Source organism: Electrona antarctica, assembly GCF_951216825.1.
Source record: "Electrona antarctica genome assembly, contig: scaffold_245, whole genome shotgun sequence".
NCBI classification, from domain to species: Eukaryota; Metazoa; Chordata; class Actinopteri; order Myctophiformes; family Myctophidae; genus Electrona; species Electrona antarctica.
This window is the reverse complement of record NW_027638488.1, coordinates 119,901-142,853: the sequence shown is the minus strand read 5'-3', so window position 1 is coordinate 142,853 and position 22,953 is coordinate 119,901. Positions and strand designations below refer to the sequence as shown.

Sequence of the window (22,953 nt, the reverse complement as noted above, 5' to 3'; positions counted from 1 at the left end):
TGGCCAATAAAAATAAGCTTCTGTTCAGAATGAATTGTCTCCCGTCTTTCCACAAAATAATAGCAAATGCTCGATAGTGGGCTCGATAAGGACCCGGCTCGATAAGCCTGCTCGATAAGGTGATCGTTATCAATAAAACCTTAACGAGCTCCATCCCTACCTGTGATCATGTGTAAGTAATTAGGAGGGACATTCCGTTTGTGAATTGTGTCTTTGTTTGTAAAACAGGCCCATCCCACTAACTTTGGAAGCCGATTACAGCCGAAGGATACAGACTATGAAAATGCTGCCTTTGGTGTTTTAATCTGATAGGTCTAGACTCATGTGTACCAATTTTTGTGAGATTTGCAGAAAAGCTGCAGGTGGAGGAGCAAAAAGTGTTTTGAAGAAAAGTCAAAATGGTGGAAAATCTATCCTGACGCAAATGGGAGTGGCCTATATGGGGAGATGCGGCATGACCCAAGGAATCCAGGTAAAGATAATTTTTGATTTCACGACCTACGGTTCAAGAGTTATACGGCGAAAAGTAAAGTGGGCTGTTATAGCGCCACCATGAAGCCAACTGATGTAATTATTTATTACATTAATTTTAATAATTATTATGAACCTAAATGGTAAATGGTGCATTTATATAGCGCCTTTATCCAAGGCGCTTTACATAGATTGTGCATTACATTCACCCATTCACACACACATACATACACCGATTGCTGTGGAAGCCATGCAAGGTACCAACCAGCACATCGGGAGCAATTTTGGGGTTCAGTGTCTTGCCCAAGGACACTTCGACATGTAGACAGGAGGAGCCGGGATTCGAACCGCCGACCCATGGATCATTGGACGACCTGCTCTACCTCTTGAGCCACAGTCGCCCCTTGAGCCACAACCTCCCCTCCAAGTGTTGTAAGTGTAGCTCTGACGGTTTCTGAGAGAATAATACTTGATGTGAGTTTTCGCATTTTCCCATGTAAGCAGATGGGAAATTTTAATTCACTAATAAATTCATTATAATTAATAATTTTGTTGAATTGAAAAAAATGCTTCGTTAAGACCTCCGTAATATTATGGTCAATGCCTGTGTGAAAAGTCGGAGCGATTGGTGCAGCCAGTGAGGAGCTATGACTGTGTTTCAGACATTCAGACATTCTACATTGAGTGAATTATAGTTAGATTAGATTATTGATGACGGACTAAATTAAGAATGTATGTTTTTCTTTGAAGTGGAAGGAATCTATCTACTAACTCCTTCATGCACAGAATCTAGACTCAGCCAGATATTATTATTTTGTAATTTATTAAAAAAAGTGTTAAAAGCTGTGACTGACCGGTAACGTCTGACGAACCGTCACTGCATCTTGACTCTGGAGACCATTAACAGAGACATCAATCAGGAGGCTGTCGAGGTCGTATTCGGTGATAGTCACTCCGTTTTTAACGAATGTGATCTCTGATGTTGGGCTGGAAGCACACTTCACAGTCTCAGAGAAGCTGGGTCCAAGATGACTCTCCTGGAACCACTGGAAGATATGAAAATGTCATGTCATGTGTTATTCTAGCAAAGATACTGCTAAAACTTCACTAAATATTTATCATAAGACATCTTTGTCTCAGTTGGCAATGCCCCTCTAAATGTCTGTGCACGCCACTGCGTTTCCTTTCCTCATTGACGTAACTGTTGATTATACCAGTTAAAGCATATTTCATGTTCAGATGGATATGCTGTGTAAATAAATATTATTCTGATTATATACCAACAGCATCACTTATTTAGAGGTTAAACCATAACAAATTCAAACACTTCAGGTACCTTTCTCCCTGCTTCACTTATTGGACCCAATTATAACGAAAAACTTTAAACATGAATACCGGTATATTTCAATAAAGTATTTCCCCCAAGCAGCAAGTCTCACACACACAAATGAATGCCCTACTTAGTCATGCAAAAGTAGCTGTTACAAATCATAAGTCTAGGGGTAAATGAGTGAGTATTGCTACTCGGGTCTCGATAAATGCCGAACCGGGTTTGAAATGGACCCGATTTTCGGCCTCCATCCCTAATCACAGGGGTGACTTGACATTGTAATTGGCTAGCTAAATCAGTGGGAGGGGCCTACATTTCCCAAGGCATCTGTGCCATCCCTGTCGCTGTTGGGGATCTAGGGTGGAATGTCGTAAGCCAAATCGTTGTGCCAAAGGGTTTTCGTTCCCTGATATCTCTTATTATATATATATATATATATATATATATAGCTATACATCCAGTAGACTTGTTATGAACCATATATGGGGATAGAAAGCGCTTTCTAATATATATGTGTTCTATTTCCACTCCTTATTGTTTACCCTTTGTTCCGAACGCCCTTCGGAAAGGCGTCGTTTCTTTATTGTATTTTGTTTGTTGTTACTGAGCCATTATTGTAATTATACGTGTTTGATTTATTATATATACTTTTATAATAAATCCTCATATTTTGATCATGGTGTCTGCTCCCCCTTCCTATGTTACTCACTCATTTACCCCTAGACTTATGATTTGTAACAGCTACTTTTGCATGACTAAGTAGGGCATTCATTTGTGTGTGTGAGACTTGCTGCTTGGGGGAAATACTTTATTGAAATATACCGGTATTCATGTTTAAAGTTTTTCGTTATAATTGGGTACAATAAGTGAAGCAGGGAGAAAGGTACCTGAAGTGTTTGAATTTGTTATGGTTTAACCTCTAAATAAGTGATGCTGTTGGTATATAATCAGAATAATATGTATTTACACAGCATATCCATCTGAACATGAAATATGCTTTAACTGGTATAATCAACAGTTACGTCAATGAGGAAAGGAAACGCAGTGGCGTGCACAGACATTTAGAGGGGCAGGTGCTCAAGTGAAAAAAGGGCACCTTGTGCAGCGCGTGGAACCGGTCGGTTGCCTTAACCCTTGAACGACAATTGACGGACTGGTGCGTTACTACTCGCCCAAAGAGCCATGGCCCAATGAGCGAGTAGTACTCACTACTCAGTAGGGATGTCCCGATCACGTTTTTTTGCTTAAGCCGTATGTCACTCTAGTGTAGTCTGTTGTGTTGCCTTTCAATTATTGAAAGGCAAAATGTGACTATATACTTTAATTAGAATGACTGGCATTGTGTTTGTTTTTCTTTCTATGAAAGCATGGAATCATAGCAAAATAATTATGTATTGGTTAATTAGAGTGAATACAGTTCTACAGCTTATAAAGAAGTCATTCAGAGAGAGTACTACAAACACATGCCATTTGTGTGGCATTTCCTTTGTTTTCATATAGGTGTCTTTCACTTGCCCTAGCCCCTTAGATAGCACTTTATGTAGACTTAGATATAATAGCAGACTTATAGCATGTTACATAGACAGCACTAGAATTGCTTTTTATGTAGTTATAGCACTTTATAGTATATATGTATATGGTATAGTATAGTATATTATATATGTATAGTTTATACATATAGTTTCATTATATAGATATATTCCACGGTTATGTTCTTAGCTTACGCATGTTTCATGATAACTACTTTTTATGTATATGATGTATTGCCATGCTTTTTGTTCTTGCTTAATGTAAATCGCTCTGGATTAAGAGCGTCTGCTAAATGCCTAAATTGTAAATTGCATATGCTTTGATGCATTCCATCCATACATTCCATATAGAGCGTCGCAGTCCCGCCTCCTACCCTGGACCAGGAAATGAAATCCAATGCATTATTCTCATAGACATTTCTTAAAGTATTTATTTAAAGACGGTTACGCCGCGGACAAAGCCAACTCGAGTCGTGACAACTCATGACAACACAAACAATATTTTGGACCAAACAAATAATTACAAAGAAGAAAAACAACAAAAACAACCTGCCGTTTTTTTCTTCTTTCTAATTATTTGTTTGGTCCAAAATATTGTTTGTGTTGTCATGAGTTGTCACGACTCGAGTTGGCTTTGTCCGCGGCGTAACCGTCTTTAAATAAATACTTTAAGAAATGTCTATGAGAATAATGCATTGGATTTCATTTCCTGGTCCAGGGTAGGAGGCGGGACTGCGACGCTCTATAGCTGGACTACATAAGTAGACTCTGACGTCATACCTGTGGCAAGCACAAAAAATGGCACTCCCATGGGATAAAAAATATGAACTATTTTTAAACTAAACAAGATATCATGTGTTTTAAATGTTAGATTTTAGTTATAGAGGGCAAGTATAATGTTTTAGCCATATGAGTCTTATCAGCCAGGTTTCCTTTTAACAACACCACAAATGATATATATATAATAAAATGCTTTATCTTTTTAGCAAAAAGGTTGCGTTTTAAACAAAAAATATCACTTACTATGTCAATTTGATGGAGGAACTCCTTAACTGTGGTAGTTGAAGTTTGCACAGTCAAACTCATCCCTTTACCATTTCTGTACCGGAGATGGTTAACGTCATGGGATCCTTGGGGTCCGAAACCTGCTTCAACAGTCACTATTAATTCCACTGCTCTGTTAGGCTTCCTGGCTCTGGGGGGGGCTGGGGGGGGGCTGCGGTCGGCCCTGTACCGTTGGCGGTCAGGGCCTCCCTCATCACCGTCCCAAGGAGGATCATCCTAAACACAGTTTAGAAAAATAACCATTAAATTCCACAAACACTCTGATAGGGTGGCCATTCAACAGTCCAGTATTACGTCATATGGTCTTTATAGTGATTTATGATATGTATGATAGATTGCGATCGTGTGTTAGCTATCAGTTGCTAGACTATAGAGTAAAGCGCCTGTTCAGATCGAGTTGTTTTACAATGTATAAAAGACAAGCAGAAATGTGTAAAAAAAAGTACAAAAGGCTTGAATTAGTATATTGCACTTCACAGTGGAATAGTAAAACAGTATCCTTTCCCAAACACATGTATACCGGTTATAGTAATGGTATCTATGTGCCTAATGAGCTCACAAAAACTAGATTGATGCAATTCTGGAAAATATTGCAAAGTGTTGTTGCCTCAATTGCTAATATAGGCCACTCCCACTAATTATGCTAGCCAACAATGTCACGTCACCCCTGTGATCATCAAACTATAATTAACTCAATGTCTGAATGAATGAATGTCTGAATGTCAGAAATACTGGAAATAATCACTGCCTTCACCAATCACTCCCACTTTTCACACAGGCATTGACCATACTATTATGGAGGTCTTAACGGAGCCCTTTTCCCAATTTAACAAATAAAACATTAATAATTACTTTGTTAGTGAATTCAAACGTGCAACCTCACACCTCCGCCCCTTAGCGACACCTGCATCACAGGCCACCGTTCTCACTGTTACCCCACTGGCATGCTTCCTCTAGCTACCACCGCAACACAACAAACGGTGGCCTATACATTTTTGTGCCGCCGTGACGGCACACACACACACAAACACACTGACGGAGCCAACACACACACACACACTGATGGAGGCACAGCTTATTTCACACGTTACCTTCCACCACCTACAGCCCACGTAAACAATGCCAGCTACTTTCGCAACGCACGTGTGCGTGTGTCACATACACACAAACACTGACGGAGCCACAGTTTATTTCACACGTTGCTTTCTGTCATCTACATCCCAGGTAAACAATTCCAGCTACTTTCGCAACGCACGTGTGTGTCACACACACACACACACACACAAACACACTGACGGCACACACACACACACACACTGACGGAGCCACAGCTTATTTCACATGTTGGCTTCCGCCATCTACAGCCCAGGTAACGCAGTGTGCGCGCGTGTGTGTGTGGGTGTGGAGTCCTGAAGGGAGTTCCAGGGGGTCCCCAGCTAAATGGAACCACACCAAATGGACCCTAACGGCTCCATTTACACTCTCAGAGTTAAATTAACATGTATCTCTGACAGTGTATAAATGGAACAAAATGGACCCTAACGGCACCATTTACACTCTCAGAGTTAAACTAACATTGCTTTTACAATATAAATTGGGGTCTTAGACAAACAAATGCCATTCAATGGGGGGCTCCAGTCCACGGGCATCTTCGCCTTTCAACTGTCTGCATGTACATTTGTTGTGTGCGCGTGTGTGTGCGCGCTAGGGGTGCAACGGTTTACGGTTTAAAACCGAACCGTTCGGTACAGCATACATGGTTCAATACGCCCTAATGTTAATTTCTTCCAGCTGCGGAGAATGTATTTCTCGGTCACACACCGTCCTACTTAGAAGTCTAGCACTCTATCGGTCACACACAGCCCTACTTAGGGCCGATTCATACTCCTATTTTAGAGCCGAATAAAAGTCGGTTCGGCTCTGTAGAGCCTACATGTGACGTCATTTGAGGTTCGGGGGGCGGGTACCGTCCTAAAGTCGGCTCTTCGGTGCTACTGAAAATTTCTGACGAGCCGAAATCATTTCGGCACTACAGCGTCGAAACAGGAGTATGAATCAGCCCTTAGAAGTCTAGCACTCTATCAGTCACACACCGCCCTACTTAGAAGTCTAACACTCTATCGGTCACAGAAGCGCGCGCGCGCGCGCACACACACACACACACACACACGTTACCTTCCACCACCTACAGCCCACGTAAACAATGCCAGCTACTTTCGCAACGCACGTGTGCGTGTGTCACATACACACAAACACTGACGGAGCCACAGTTTATTTCACACGTTACTTTCTGTCATCTACATCCCAGGTAAACAATTCCAGCTACTTTCGCAACGCACGTGTGTGTCACACACACACACACACACAAACACACTGACGGCACACACACACTGACGGAGCCACAGCTTATTTCACATGTTGGCTTCCGCCATCTACAGCCCAGGTAACGCAGTGTGCGCGTGTGTGTGTGTGTGTGTGGAGTCCTGAAGGGAGTTCCAGGCAGGGCTCGACAGTGCGACTAGGTACTCGCATATGCGACTAAAAATAGCACTGTGCGAGTTGTAAAATTAAATTTGTAGCACTGGTGCGACTACAGAATTTGACCATTCAATCGTGATCAAGACAAGGCAAGTGCACATTCTATAGTCACGGTTCTATACCTACATTTATATTTCTATAGTACGGCGGTGTCGTTCGCCAAAAAGAGCAGATCTACAAGCTAACAACGTGTCGAGGCTCAATGCGGCGTTCATTTGAAGATCTGTCCCCTTTGCTCCCACCGCCCCGCCCCTCCCTGTGTTGCTGGCTGCTCAGTCAGTTCTCTTCTCTGTCAGCAGCAGAGCGAACGCAGCAGGATAGCACAGAAGGAGTTGCTTGGACCCCGACACGTTGAATACTAAACTTATTTGGAAAGTTTAATGTTCAAACATCACTCGATATAACTTTTACCAAACGTGGGTAAAACAGCGTGCAGCCGTGCACGTGCGCACGCACATGGAGTGGACGGATTGATTGATAATCAAAACAACCCTTGCTTTAGCACCTCGCTTACAAAAGTGTGCGCAGGCTGCGCAGCGCAATACGAATGACCGACCTGGCTGCCGATGGATACATATTAGTCAGTGGCCTGCATAACGAGCAACGGAAAAAAGGCAAAGATCCCCCCCCACCACCTCCTTCCACCACGCCAATGTGTATATGTCCGATGTTCTGTCTGAACTGAAGCAGTCAAAGCCAAGGAGAATGTTACAATACTAATTCACCATCGAGTAGCCTCTGCACTCTGTCTGTCCATGAGCAACATGAAATTAATTGATGATTATCTATCCATCCATCCATCTGCATAAAAAACTAATAGTCTATCAGCATAAAAACAAATTGATAGATTATATAAAAACAAAAAAATCCAGATAAATATCAATATTGTGATCATTTCTGAAAAGATATTGTGATATAATATTTTGCCATATTGCCCGCCCCTGCCTCATATCACTTTATTAAAGAAAAATCACACCTGTGTGAAGTGAGGGGCACTCTTATCATCATACATCATTATGGATCATCTCATACTGGCCAATCAGAATGCCTGTTGCCTGTGTTTGGTTAGCTGATTTGCTCGTTTACATATGACTACATTTTCCTTTCAATGTCAATGGCGTTTAATGTTTTGATGTTTAATTTACGTCATTTAGCTGAAATTTGACATAATTTCTCCGTTCATTGTCAATGGCAAATATTGAGACGTATGGGGACTAAAGCTGTATATAGGAGGGGCTAGCGCCCCTCAAAAACACATTATTTGATAACTTTTCATCGTGCTCCTAAAATAATTTGTGTGCTACTAGATTTTTCAACTTAGTCGCACACGTGCTACTTGGAAAAATGCTAAGCGTCAAGCCCTGGTTCCAGGGGGTCCCCAGCTAAATGGAACCACACCAAATGGACCCTAACGGCTCCATTTACACTCTCAGAGTTAAATTAACATGTATCTCTGACAGTGTATAAATGGAACAAAATGGACCCTAACGGCACCATTTACACTCTCAGAGTTAAACTAACATTGCTTTTACAATATAAATTGGGGTCTTAGACAAACAAATGCCATTCAATGGGGGGCTCCAGTCCACGGGCATCTTCGCCTTTCAACTGCCTGCATGTACATTTGTTGTGTGCGCGTGTGTGTGCGTGCTAGGGGTGCAACGGTTTACGGTTTAAAACCGAACCGTTCGGTACAGCATACATGGTTCAATACGCCCTAATGTTAATTTCTTCCAGCTGCGGAGAATGTATTTCTCGGTCACACACCGTCCTACTTAGAAGTCTAGCACTCTATCGGTCACAGACAGCCCTACTTAGGGCCGATTCATACTCCTATTTTAGAGCCGAATAAAAGTCGGTTCGGCTCTGTAGAGCCTACATGTGACGTCATTTGAGGTTCGGGGGGCGGGTACCGTCCTAAAGTCGGCTCTTCGGTGCTACTGAAAATTTCTGACGAGCCGAAATCATTTCGGCACTACAGCGTCGAAACAGGAGTATGAATCAGCCCTTAGAAGTCTAGCACTCTATCAGTCACACACCGCCCTACTTAGAAGTCTAACACTCTATCGGTGTCACACACACACACACACACACACACACACACACACACACACACACACACACACACACACACACACACACACACACACACACACACACACACACACACACACACACACACACACACACACACACACACCTACACTATGTACTATTTACATTACTGCAAATAACAGTTTCAATCAAGTCAATCCACAACTCCACTGCCTTACATAAATACATACTGCTCTCTACTTCCTACTCCCAGACCATCCCTGCAGCCCCGCTTCACAAGCACACTCTTCTCCCCTTATCCTGCATCACGTCTTTCCATTGGCTCCGCCGCCACCATTGTTGCCACGTCTATGAAAACAAGCCCACAAACGCTGACTTTCTACAGCCTACTTACACTACCACTCGCTTACAGTACGCGGACCTGGCAACCTTACATCCCGTCTTTCCATTGGCTCCGCAGCCACCACCTGCCCCACGATGTTACATAGACCACTTCCGGCAGCACTCACGGAAGTTACACACTACACACACTCACACACACAATACACATATACACTACAACAACGGCTGATTAAAACATCAGACGGACAGTGCGCCTGCACATCGCCTGCCTTCGGTTCTTTCACATTACAAGGTAAACATAACCATTACAACTGGCTCCCTGTATTCTACAGTGACAACTAAAGTCTCTGTATGTTGTGCTAATACTACACAAGAATTAATCACATAGTGATGTCAGGTGAAAGAAGCGCTGTGTGTGTGTGAGACGCGACTTGGCCTGTTGTAATGCCATCATGACGCTGATTTGAAAACTGTAAAGTGGCATTTCTTCCTCAGCCTAGTGGAATATGCATGCAGTTTCACCGCAATCGGACGCTGCGTTGAGGAGTTGTGGCGATTTGTACAAAATGGGTACAAAGCGGGCTACTCCTGAAAACTTTAGAAGCCAATCGTAGCCAATCAGGATGGATTATGACAAATCAAACAAACCCGTCTTGATCACATGAGTATGGAGATCATGTGTACCGACTTGCGTGAAATTTGGATAAAATCCAAAGTAATATTAGAAAACGGGTTTTACATATGTTGGCCTCCAGGTGGTGCTATAAAGAGCAGATGTGAACAATTCCAGGCAAAGATTTTTCCTTGGCCTCTAGGGAGTGTGCATACAAGGTTTTACACAGATCAGTGCAGTTTAGGTAAAAACACCAGTTATAGCACCACCATGAGGCTGAGTTGGAAATGTTCAAGTGGCATTTCTTCCTCGGGAATGTGCGTGCAAAATGCAGGCATGCAAACAGGCCCAGGGTGAAAAAGGTGACAGTGTGCGTGGGGTCGTGGGGGACAGTATATACTACACTTAAGAGTCATCAGTACAAATATATTACTCTCAGTATGTAGAAAGATGTTCAAATTAATTCCTTCCTGTACTGTACTAGCCCTCCTCCCTGGCCTGTGTGTCTGTGTGTTAGGCTGTGCAACAGTGACACTTGGTGGTGAACAAACGCTATAATGCTATTTTCGTGCTCAGATACAGCCAGGGACACAGCCAGGGACAGACCCAGGGACACATAGGGACACAGCCAGGGACACATAGGGACACAGCCAGGGACAGACCCAGGGACACAGCCAGGGACACAGGGATACAGCCAGGGACACAGCCAGGGACACATAGGGACACAGCCAGGGACAGACCCAGGGACACAGGGATACAGCCAGGGACAGACCCAGGGACACAGCCAGGGACACAGGGACACAGCCAGGGACACAGCCAGGGACAGACCCAGGGACACAGCCAGGGACAGACCCAGGGACACAGCCACACACACATACTGTAGCTGTATATAGTGTGGTTGAACCACTCAAAAATGACATGATTAGGCCAGGCAAAATAAATTGTTTGTCTCCGATTGGCTGTCATTTTTGGGCTGAGTCGGTAGGGAATTTATTTTATTATATTTTTTCACGGAAGGATGGGTCGCAAGGATGGTTATTTTATTTTATTTAAAAAATATATATTATTATTTTTCCCTACGGCAATGATGGATAGGCTTCTTTTTTTAATAACTTCAATATTTGCCCGAGTATAGCTAGCTAGTGCTACAGGTTAAAAGACAAAAAACATAGCTAAACAGTAGCCCTGGTCCAGTGCTTACAGCGAGTAGAGAGACTCGCTGTAAGCACTGGACCAGGGCTAGCTAAATAGCAGACCTACAAGCTCACAACGCATCGCAGAGCGACGTGTTGTGAGCTTGTAGGTCTGCTCTGTTAGCTAGCTAGCTCACACACACACTACACAGTAGAGCTCTTCATGGGTCCAAAAAAATGGTTCCGAAATCCAAAATAAATCTGTGACATTCCGAATTTCCGAGAGACCCGACCCAGCCAGGCAGACATACATGTGGACAGACAGAGAGAGAGAGAGAGAGGGGTTCCCTACAGACTGCGTGCTGCAGTAGAGGGTGAGAGAGAAACAAAAAAAGTCTTGTCTCTTGGAATATTAAGGCGCGACACTCAATGCACTTAAAACAGCTCCTACTTTGCCCTCTTCTTTATCCACGTGTGGGGAATGGGAACACTGTTGTGGGGATCTGTATATAAAGTATAATTGCACGTCAGTGTTTTCATTCAAATCAGCGCAAGACAAACCAGTACACAGTAACGTCAACTGTCAATCCACCCGTCGTGCTCTCCGGGACGGAGAAGCTGACTTCTCTCTCGTAGTAGCCTATAAGTCGAGTACGTCGTTAAACAACTTGAAAAACTTTGGCTTTGGGCAGGTGTAGGCTACGTTTTGTTGGGCTGCATATATATCCATATATAAAGACCTTTTTGGTCTGAGTGACTCGGTCGGACTTTGACTTCTTTTTTTTTTTCACCAAATGCCAATAAAATCAAATGGGTCGCGCATATTTAATAGTCGGTCGGCAACCGGAGACAATTTATTTTCCTCAGCCTTATTTACTAAATCAGTACAAATCTATAGTCAGTATATGTTCTGATAGTCATAGAAGAACAATTAATTTACTCCAACAGTTTGAGGAGCGCTAGCTCAGCTATAGTGTAGATCTGTCCTAAATGCCATTGACAATGAATGGAGAATTAATGTCATATAGCGGCTATTTTTGTCCTACACAATCCTACACATTCATTGTCACAAAAATGACAATGAATGGATGATGTATGATGATAAGAGTGCCGCTCACTTCACACGGGTGTGATTTTTAAAAACAGGTCCAACACTCCCATCTCAAAATCCCTTACAGTTACACTCTACACATCATGTAAAATAGAAATTATATTCACTGGCAAAATAATAAATTATAATAAAAATAAAATGTTTTGGGATGGTTTACAGTCAGGGTCAGTTTACTTCATTATTTTAGCCTTAGTCAATTTAAGACAAGTAACATCCTCTCCTTATTCAACAGTTGAGCTGCATGTTTTCTTTTTTAATATATCTATGTAGTATATGTAGGCCCTAGGGGGGTGAATGTAGGACTACAAGTTTTATGCATAAAGTGTTTTATTTATTTACTTACTCACACGCACGCACGCACGCACACACACGTGCGCTATTTATTTACTCGCACGCATGCATGCACACACGCGAGCACACACACACAGTCACACACACAGTATAACGCAAGGTGCTAACGTTGCTAACTAGTAGCACTTGCAGCTAAACACTTTTGCATGTCTGAAAATGTCACAGAAATCACACGATGTGTTTGTGATTTGCGGCATTTTGTTTGAAACAGAGCACTCCTGCGAACTTTGGAAGCCAATCATAGCCAATCAGGATAGAGTCTGAAAAATCTGAAAGGCCCGTTTCGTTGAATGGCTCTAGAGAGACTGTGTACCAATTTGCGTGATGTCCTGGTAGCGCTATAAGAGGCCAATGTGAAAACCTTGGGGCAGAGTTTCAGCTGTGGCATTCTGGGAGTGTGTGTGCAGAGTATGGCTGCGAGCAAGCCAACGGTGCCACACACGGACGGACGGAGTGCAAAACTTACTCTCTCCCCATGCCTTCGGCCTGGTGGAGACAATAATCACAACAACAACAATAATAATAACACTACCACTAATAATGCTAATATTAATGCATAACATTGTGGCAGAGTAGAAACGTCTCCCCATTTCTCTTTCTCTCTAGAACATGCTGACTTCAAAGGCGACCCTAACCCATCCACCACTGCTGCTCCTCCCTGTGCCCCAAATACACACACTATACCAAAGCGGAAAACCAAGTTCAGCACAAACAAAACAACCCCACAACAACCCCAACCACTGTCTCACTTGACACGCAAAGGCGTGCTAGGACAAACGCACAACAAGAAGCTCGCGCAGCAGAAACACCTGCCCAACGTCACCACCGTCTACATACTGCTGCTACTACTACTACTACTCTACTACTTCAAGAGCTACTGCTCGCGCAGCTGAAACACCTGGCCAACATGAGCGCCGCCGACGTGCTGCTACTACTGCACAAGCTACTACTCACGCAGTGGAAACACCTGCTCAACATGACCGCCGTCTACATGCTGCTACCATTGCACAAGCTACTACTCACGCAGTGGAAACACCTGCTCAACATGACTGCCGTCTACATGCTGCTACCATTGCACAAGCTACTACTCACGCAGTGGAAACACCTGCCCAACATGACGTGAACGTGTTGACACTACTGCACGCTCTGCTGCACGCGTAGCACTGTACTCTCAGAGGTTGGCTCAAACAACACAACAAGGACGTCGCACAGCATGTCCTGATGACATGCAATACTTTGATGAGACTCTGTATGATGCCCCACACACTCGGCAGTCAGCCTTTTCCAATGTTTCAAGTGCTCATCATGTGGCGCATATCATTGGAAAGAGGAGAGACCAGGATTCTGCTGTTCCAACGGTCGTGTCGATCTCCGTTACGACCCTGACAGCTCCAAACCAGCCCCAAACCAGGCTCAATCAATGACGAAGGTACAATAACGCTCTGGCTATGGCCTCCATTGGAATGACACAACCCCCACAAGAACGTGGCTTCAACCCAACCCTTCATGGGTATTCAAGGCATGATGTATCATAAAATTGCCGCCCTACTTCCTGAATCCGATTCTGCAACACCCTGTTTCGCACAAATCTATGTGCATGATCCACAATATGAAATGAAATGAAATTAAATGAAATGATTACTATATTTACCCAGGGTATCTGGGCTAAGCTCAAGAACTTGTTTCCAGCCAGGCCCTGCTCATAGAACACATTTCATCGTAGTGGTTCAATGCCTTGTTCAAGGGCACTTCAGCGGTGGTAATTTTAACGTGTCGGACCGCTGATTCGAACTGGCGACCTTCCGGTATCAAGACCGCTCTGCAATCCGTTCGGCCACCGCTGCCACATATGAACTGAGTAACCGCAGAGCACACCCTTCTAACCAAGACCTTGACGAACACCTACTGGAACAAGCACAGGGGGCATTGCACAACTGTAACCCTCTCATACAACAGTTCAAAACAGCTGCAGAACTTGCTGTTAACAATCCTCCTACAAAGATGTACATCAACCTCAGTGACAACGCTCCTCCACGGAACATCCATCCAGGTTTGTAACTCACAACGCTGTAGCTACACCACTCCACATGACACTACACATCCTTGATCACAATATTGCATTACTACAGCTACTATACTCATTCCAGATGCACTTTCCACAACACCACCTGAGGACCCGACATGAACATTTACTTGCTTCCAATCTAACGAAAAAACAATCTAATGGACGTCTGCTCTGCTGTGAACTGGTAATGTGTGGTGTGGTAATAATAATAATAATAAACTTTATTTATATAGCACCTTTCATACATAAAATGCAACCCAAAGTGCTTCACATAAAACAAACTAGAAAAAGTGCCCTTCTGGGCACAGGTCTCCACCAGGAGGATAGGAGTGTGTGTGATGTTTGGAAAAATGTTTAGGAGTAATATAAACATGTTTATTAGTGTGGTTGCCCTAACAGGGCAACCAGACTATTGTAATCGTAACACTTTATTATTCACCCTGGAGTAACCTTTATTTTGAAATGCTACTCCTCCCACAGTTTTGACTGTACGCACTTGAGCCATATGTCAAATCGACCGGAAAAAATCAGAATGGTGTGCTTGTACTTTGCTAAGAGAAATGTTGTATAGTTTAATTGATATGAATTTATTCGTGCATTAAATCTCCCCATTGACATGAATGGGAAAATGCAAAAAATCACATTCAAGTATTTTTTCCTCTGAGACTGTAAGCACTATAGTTACAAAACTTGGAGGGTAGGTTCATAATAATTACTAAAATTAATTAACTTATAATGTTATCGGTCGGCCTCATGGTGGCGCTATAACAGCCCACTTTACGTTTTGGCTTATAACTCTTGAACCGTAGGTCGTAAAATCAAAATTATTTTTCCCTGGATTCCTTGGGTCATGACGCATCTCCCCATATAGGCCAGGCCCATTTGCGTCATGATAGATTTTCCGCCATTTTGAATTTTATCCAAAACACACTTTTTGCTTTTCCTCCTACAGATTTTGTCCAAATCTCACAAAAATCTGTACACATGATCTCCGGACCTTTCCGATGAAAACTCGAACGGCGGAATTTTGATAGTGCGTATCGTTCGGCCGTAATCGTCGTCCGAAGTTAGTAGGAGGGGCCTATTTTACAAAAAATGACATAAATCACGAACGGAATGTCCGATCCATCCCAAATTTGAATCACATGTCGCGGGTGGCTCAATCAACCAAGTATCAAAAGCAATTCCATTTTCATCCATAGGGGGCGCCGCAAATGCGAGAAATGTAACCGTTTGTCGCAAAAACATGATTTTTGGGGGATAATTCCCCTCCGAATTACTTACGCATGATCGCAGGGGTGACGCGACATTGTAATTGGCTGGCAATATCAGTGGGAGGGGCATATGTAAGCCACTGCGGCAACCACACTTTGCAATTTTTTTAAATTGCGACCTTTCTAGTTTGGGTTGTGTGTGTGTGTGTGTGTGTGTGTGTGTGTGTGTGTGTGTGTGTGTGTGTGAGACGCGACTTGGCCTGTTGTAGCGCCACCATGAGGCTGATTTGAAAACTGTCAAGTGGCATTTCTTCCTCAGCCTAGTAGTGGGAATAGGCATGCACAGTTACACCGCAATCGGATGCTGCGTTGAGGAGTTGTGGCGATTTGTACAAAACGGGCTACTCCTGAAAACTTTAGAAGCCAATCGTAGCCAATCAGGATGGATAATTATGAGAAATCAAACAAATCACATGATCACGACTATGGAGAGCATGTGTACCGATTTGCGTGAAATTTGGATGAAATCTGAAGGAGTAATATTAGAAAATGTGTTTTACATATGTTGGCCTCCTGGTGGCGCTATAAAGAGCAGATGTGAAAAATTCCAGGCAAAGGTTTTTCCTTGGCCTCTAGGGAGTGTGCATACATGGTTTTACACAGATCGGTGCAGTTATAGGTAAAAACACAAATCGGCCAGTTCTAGCGCCACCATGAGGCTGAGTTGAAAATATTCAAGTGGCATTTCTTCCTCGGCCTAGTGGGAATGTGCGTGCAAGATTTCACGGAAAACACACGATGTGTTCATGATTTGCAGCATTTTGTTTGAAACGGAGCACTCCTGCGAACTTTGGAAGCCAATCGTAGCCAATCAGGATGGAGTCTAAAAAATCTGAAAGACCCGTTTCGTTGAATGGCTCTAGAGAGACTGTGTACCAATTTGCGTAATGTTTGGACAAAATCTGTAGGTGTACTGTCAACACACGGACGGGCGGACGGAGTGCAAAACATACTCTCTCCCCATGCCTTCGGCCTGGTGGAGACAATAAGCAGCGGAATGCCGAAAAAACTAAAAAGCAGGTCAATACAAAATATATACAAATAAAAATAGCAATACAAAAAGAGAAAAATGGTAAGGAAAATTGTATCAGACAAATGCCAACTTGAAAAAATAAGTTTTCAAATCGCTCTTAAAAACAGCAAGGGAGGTCGCTCTTTTAAGGTGCAGTGGTAGTGTGTTCCACAACTTGGGGCCATAGACCCAGAAAGCGGCCTGACCGGTGTTCTTGTGTTGAGCTTTGGGTAATTTTAAAAGCAGAGCGGATGAAGACCTGAGTGTTCTAGTGGGAACATAAAAATGTATGGAATCCTTAATATATGAAGGTGCCAGGTTATTAAGTGCTTTATAAACAAATAAGTGCTTTAAAATCTATTCTAAACGATACTGTTAACCAATGTAGTGTTGACAGGACTGGACTAATGTGATCTCTTCTTCTGGTATTTGTTAATTATAGCTGCCGCATTCTGGACTATCTGTAATTTTTTTTATAGATTTTTAGGGTAATCCTGTAAAAAGGGAGTTGCAATAATCTAGTCGGATTGTGATAAAAGTATGTACAAGTACTTCTGCATCTCTCTGATTTAAAAAAGGTCTTGTTTCTTAAATGAATAAAAGCTGTTCTTGTGACCTTACTAAAATGAGAATAAAAATGTAGGTCTGAGTCTAAAGTCACACCCAGGTCTGTGATCTCTGTTTTGACATGTCTAGCCAGGGTAGTGCTGGAGGGAACATTGTTACATGCCACAGGGCATCCCTCAAGCCAGATAGTGTAGACTAGGGCTGGGGCGGTATGGGATTTTTATTACCGCGGTTATTGTCGGCCCCCATACCGCCGGTATGGCGATAATTACCAGTGCAGTTCCAGTGTCATTCCTCCTCCATGCGCGGCCTCCCCTCACAGCTCACACACACACAGTGGCACCGTTACAGAGACAAGACGACTCATATAGCTTTTCCACGTTTTTCTGTTATCCAGTTTACCAAAATTAAATCCACAACAGCGCTATTGTGAAGACCCTTGCGCAGCGCGAGGCAATTAACCCCAGCTGCAAACGATCCGGACTTTGATTGTGTGATTATAATATATATATAAATCCTTTTGGGCCAAATAACCATTCTGGGCGTTGGGGGGGGGGGGGGGGGGGGGCTTTAGCTATCAGGAGGTGGTAACAGCTAGGGGGTGCAGGCAAACAGAGTTTTGGAACGGATATTATGGACTACAGTTTTATTAAGGAAAGATTGGCATGTCAATGCCGCAACACGTGTTCGGGTGTCAATCAAATCAACTGCGTCAGACATCTCCCGCAGCCCGCTGTTAAAAAAAGAAATAAAAGAGCGAACGGATTTCACATCATTTCAGATCAAGACAAGTTGTGTTGAGCGTCTTTTTCCTGCGATCCCATTGATGTCACAACAGACAACATTTATAGGTGGGTCTGGTTTGGAGTAGCCTAATTTAAAACATTGTCCGACTTTGTTTTGAGCGAATATTAATACCTCGCGCTATTGTAACAGCCAGGTGCGTCGTGCATTGCTCAGACCGTCAGAGAGAGAAACATGTAGCCACGTGTAGCCTATGGATAAGGGCGCATCGTTGTAACAGGTTTCAACTTTGTATTGATGTCTGTCAGCGAGAGACGAGAAGAGAAAGGGAGAGAGAGAGAGAGAGAGAGAGAAACATTAGGCTAAACGTGTAGCCTATGGATAAGGGCGCATCGTTGTAACGGTTTCAACTTTGTATTGATGTCTGTCAGCGAGAGAAAAGAAAGGGGGAGAGAGAGAGAGAGAGAGAGAGAGAGAGAGAGAGAGAGAGAGAGAGAGAGAGAGAGAGAGAGAGAGAGAGAGAGAGAGAGAGAGAGCTCAGCTGTACAGACAGAACTGTTTTTATCTTTTGACTGACTATAAGAAAAAGTCCTTCTGCACACCTACAATGGACAGGTGCGTCGGATAACTGGAACTGAGAAGTAGAGAAAAAAAGAATCCCGCACTGTTCACTTGGAATCGCAATGGCAACCATTCTCACTCCAATGAAATGCCCGCTCAGCAGCGCATCGCATGAAACAAACACCTCACCATTCAAAAACGTCCCCTCATCATGGAACCTAAAATCTTAAACATATTAAACAAATTCCAAGTTAACTGATAGATTTAATATATGATGAATTGAAAGGTTCAACTTCCAGCCGCTCCACACCACGCAGCAACTGCGCGCCTCCCCAGTCCCCAAGCCATGAGTTAACATTATTGCTTGATTGATTGATTTAAGTTTGTATTAACAGTTTACAGTACATTTGCACAACTCAATACAAAAACTGTTAACTGTTACTCTGTGAGTGGACGACACCATAAAGCATTACACTTGTTTACAAGAGGGTCCACTCATAACATTTTGTACACTATACACTTCTATAAAGCCAAAAACAGGAAATCATCATAAAGGAGGTAAAAAGGGGGACAAACATATACAGTGAGGGGGGAAAGGGGTGGAGTCAAGGGATTTGCATGTCTTAATGACAGTTGGTAGGGCGTTCCACATTTTTGTGGCATAGGAGTGAAATGAATTTAGGTGGACCCTCTTGTAAACAAGTGTAATGCTTTATTGGGTCGTCCACTCGCAGTTAACAGTCTTTGTATTGAGTTGTGCTTGAAATGTAGGCTACTGTAATTCTGCAAACTGTTAATAAATAGTTCAATCAATCAATCAATCAATACTTGTTTGTGCCGAATCTGGGTTGCAAATGGTTTGTTGAACTCCCTCTGGTGTTGCTGGCATATGATTAGACTGACTGAGCCTCACTGTTTATTATGATACACTTTATTTCATATCAACCATATGCACTTAGGCCTAGAACCCATGGTTAGGGTTAGAACTAGGGTTAGAACCTAGGGCACCAGAAAAGCACGGAGTTCTTTTTTTTTTTTTTTACCGCTGTAACGAACCCGATACCGCGGTATGTGTTGTATACCGGCGGTATGGCGATATTGCGGTTATTGCACCCAGCCCTAGTGTAGACAAGCTTGTGTTCCTTTCAAAAAACCTGAAAGTAAACTGACAATTAATTTGACTGACTGACTTGACAGTTGAAAGAATCTGACTGACAAAATGTGACTGACTGACAAAACGAGACTGACTGACAAAGCACCTCTGCCTCAGTGCAAATCTAAATTCCATTTTGTTTGCAAAACTGTTATTGAGTGGTGCAAACCACTCCAACAACTGGCTTTGTACAAACGAGCATGGTTGCTATGGTTAGTGTGTGACGTCACTGACATAGCTGATCAGACTATATAAGACCTTGCACCACTCAGTTCACACAGGTGTGACACTCAGTGTTTGTGTTTTTTGGTAAATGTTTTCCTGCTATATTTATTTTTCAAAAGGTGAAAGTTTTGCACTTTGTGTTCTACTGTTTACATTGTTAAATCTGAGAAAAGGTTGACTGTTCAATAAGAGAAAAAAATGAAGTTTGCACTTTATTCATCCCAAATTTGGGAATTCAATCACTCTTTGTTCAAGAAGAAGCACTTTATTCCTAATTCGTGCAGCCCTAGTATCCCAGTTCTATCCCCCTCTCCTCCCTCACTCCCTGGCTTCCTCCTGTGTGGACACCACTGCACCCCTGACTGTACTGGTATTGTAACATGATAAGAGTTATAGTGAATTGTCATTTTAACTTGGTTTTGATACATCTGTAGTCCTCCTTTTTAAAAAGGTTGTTCAAGTAAAGAATTGTATTTATAACCTGATGACCCTTAGTTGGGGCGAGATGGAAAAGGGGCGACCGTACCTAGCAGTTACCGTTCTCTCAGCAGTAAATCTGTCTGTATGCGATCTGACCATTATTATTTGACTCAGCACTGCTGGTCTCGGACAGGAACAAACTGCAGGTTGAAAAGGACCTCAGCTCTGAACTTGGTAGAATCTGCACCTGGCTCGCTGATAACAAACTATCTTTACACCTGGGAAAAACTGAATCCATTCTATTTGGATCAAATAGTAATCTCAGCAAGGCAGATGGCTTCTTGATTAGAGTGGGTGACAATATTATCACACGAAAAGATGAAATTAGCTTCCATCCTGGAGGCAAATCTTTCCGGTGATAAAATGGCCCCCAACGTAATCAAAAAGGTCAACCAAAGAACAAGATTCCTATACAGGATCCTCACTGGTCAACACAAACACCTTGAAGACCCTAACAGAAGCCCTCGTACAAGGTTTCTTCGACTACGCTTGTACCTCCTGGTTGCACCTTTTCGCTCCTATGCCACCAAAATTTGGAAAGCCCTATCAACAGTCATTAAGACATGAGAATCCCTTGACTCCTTCAAAACCGCTCTCAAAGGGCACCTACGAACGGCTGCAATTCGAAACTGGCCCCCGTATAATCTGAATGCCTCCCCACCACCCACCCCTTTTTCCCCTCACTGTATATGCTTCTTTTCCCTTTTTACCTCCTTTGATGAATTCCTGTTCTGTTCTTTGACTATATAGAAGTGTCTATTTGTAAGTCTCTAAACATTTTGATGAATTGAACAAGGTGGACCCTCTTGTAAACAAGTGTAATGCTTAATTGGGTCGTCCACTCACAGTTAACAGTCTTTGTATTGAGTTTGTGCTTGAAATGTACTGTAATTCTGCAAACAATATTTCAATCAATCAATCAAAAACCACAGCACCTCTAAGGCCCTTAAAACAAGGCTCCAGACTTCCCAAAACAAACTGGTCAGGCTACTACTTGGCCTCACTCCCCGAAACCCACCTCACCCCTGCCCACTTTGACAGGCTGGAATGGCTTAGGGTTGACGACAGCTAGAGTAAAGCACCTTGCAATGGGTCTGGTCCACAAGATTCGCTACACCACAAAGATACCCATGTACCTGTCTAAATACTTCCTTAATGTCAACGAAGTCCACACCCACAACACCAGAGGGAGTTCAACAAACCATGTGCAACCCAGATTCGGCACAAACAAGGGACTAAATTAATTTCGCTCCTATGCCACCAAAATATGGAACGCCCTACCAACAGTCATTAAGACATGCGAATCCCTTGACTCCTTCAAAACTGCTCTCAAAGGTCACCTACGGACGGCTGCAATTCGAAACCCCGTAAAATCTGAATCCCCCACCCACCCCTGTTCCCCCTCACTGACACCATGTTTCTTTTCCCTTTTTACCTCCTATGATGATTTCCTTTTGACTATAGTTGTATATATTCGTACGTCTCTAAATGTTTTGATGAATTGAAAATGGTGGGCCCTATTGTAAACAAGTGTAATACTTGATGGTGTCGTCCACTCACTGTTAACAGTTGGTCCGACGATTCATTGATCCGATACCCCTAACCCCTAACCTAACCATAACCGCAAGCACGGGAGCAGGCGCTAGTCCGAGGTGCGGACGCATATCGAACCAATGCTCCGTCGGACCATAGTATGCCTCCCCGGTGGAATGGACGGTGGAAGTTAGGGTATCAAGTTTGTTATTTTGTCATCTGACAGATTGACACCCAAACATACAGTGTTTATTTAATTATGTTATATCTACAATGGTATGTCTCCACAGTGAGGTTGGAAAATGTAGCCTAGCACTGCAGCCTACTATTATAGGCTACCCGTTCTGAGCGAACGCTCTGGGCCTTGGCAGACGTGCCAAACATCCTCAACAAACCACCGCTGACCAAAACAAATCATTATAAACACACTCACCTTTTCCTTATCCCCAGAGTTAGAGCAACATGAACTGGCTATGGCGATTATTCTTTTTTTATCCATATTCTTTCCGATTGCTACCGCGGCCGGAGCAGGGCTGGAGACTGGTAGTGGAAGCAGGAAGAAGAAAATGTTCACCGCGTGCGTAAGGAACGCCCGGAACCCCCCCCCCCCCCCCCCCCCAGGACACAGGTACTCTCGGGAACGAAATTGCAACAGCGACATCTAGTGGCTGCCCACCAAGACAGACACATACTTCCCACACAGATTACACACACCCAACATGAGTTTGAACTATGACCAACAAAAAACTCCCACAACAATGTGCAAACACAGCAGCAAGATTTTTAAACTGTTGTGACAAA

General features: G+C 43.2%; 1 protein-coding gene across 1 annotated transcript in view; it reads right to left on the bottom strand.

Annotated features, from left to right (window-relative positions):
• Positions 1-22,714, bottom strand: part of LOC306918046 (uncharacterized protein) — a gene marked incomplete at its 3' end in the record, with an annotated part of 39,068 nt that extends 16,354 nt beyond the window's left edge. The window contains exons 1-3 of the mRNA XM_079530940.1: positions 22,586-22,714; positions 4,354-4,611; positions 1,326-1,517 (exon numbers count right to left, since the gene is read on the bottom strand). Of these exons, the coding sequence (XP_079387066.1) occupies positions 1,326-1,517; positions 4,354-4,611; positions 22,586-22,651 (516 nt within the window). The 5' untranslated portion in view covers positions 22,652-22,714. The remainder of the gene's footprint in view (positions 1-1,325; positions 1,518-4,353; positions 4,612-22,585) is intronic.
• Between the last annotated feature and the right edge of the window lie 239 nt (positions 22,715-22,953).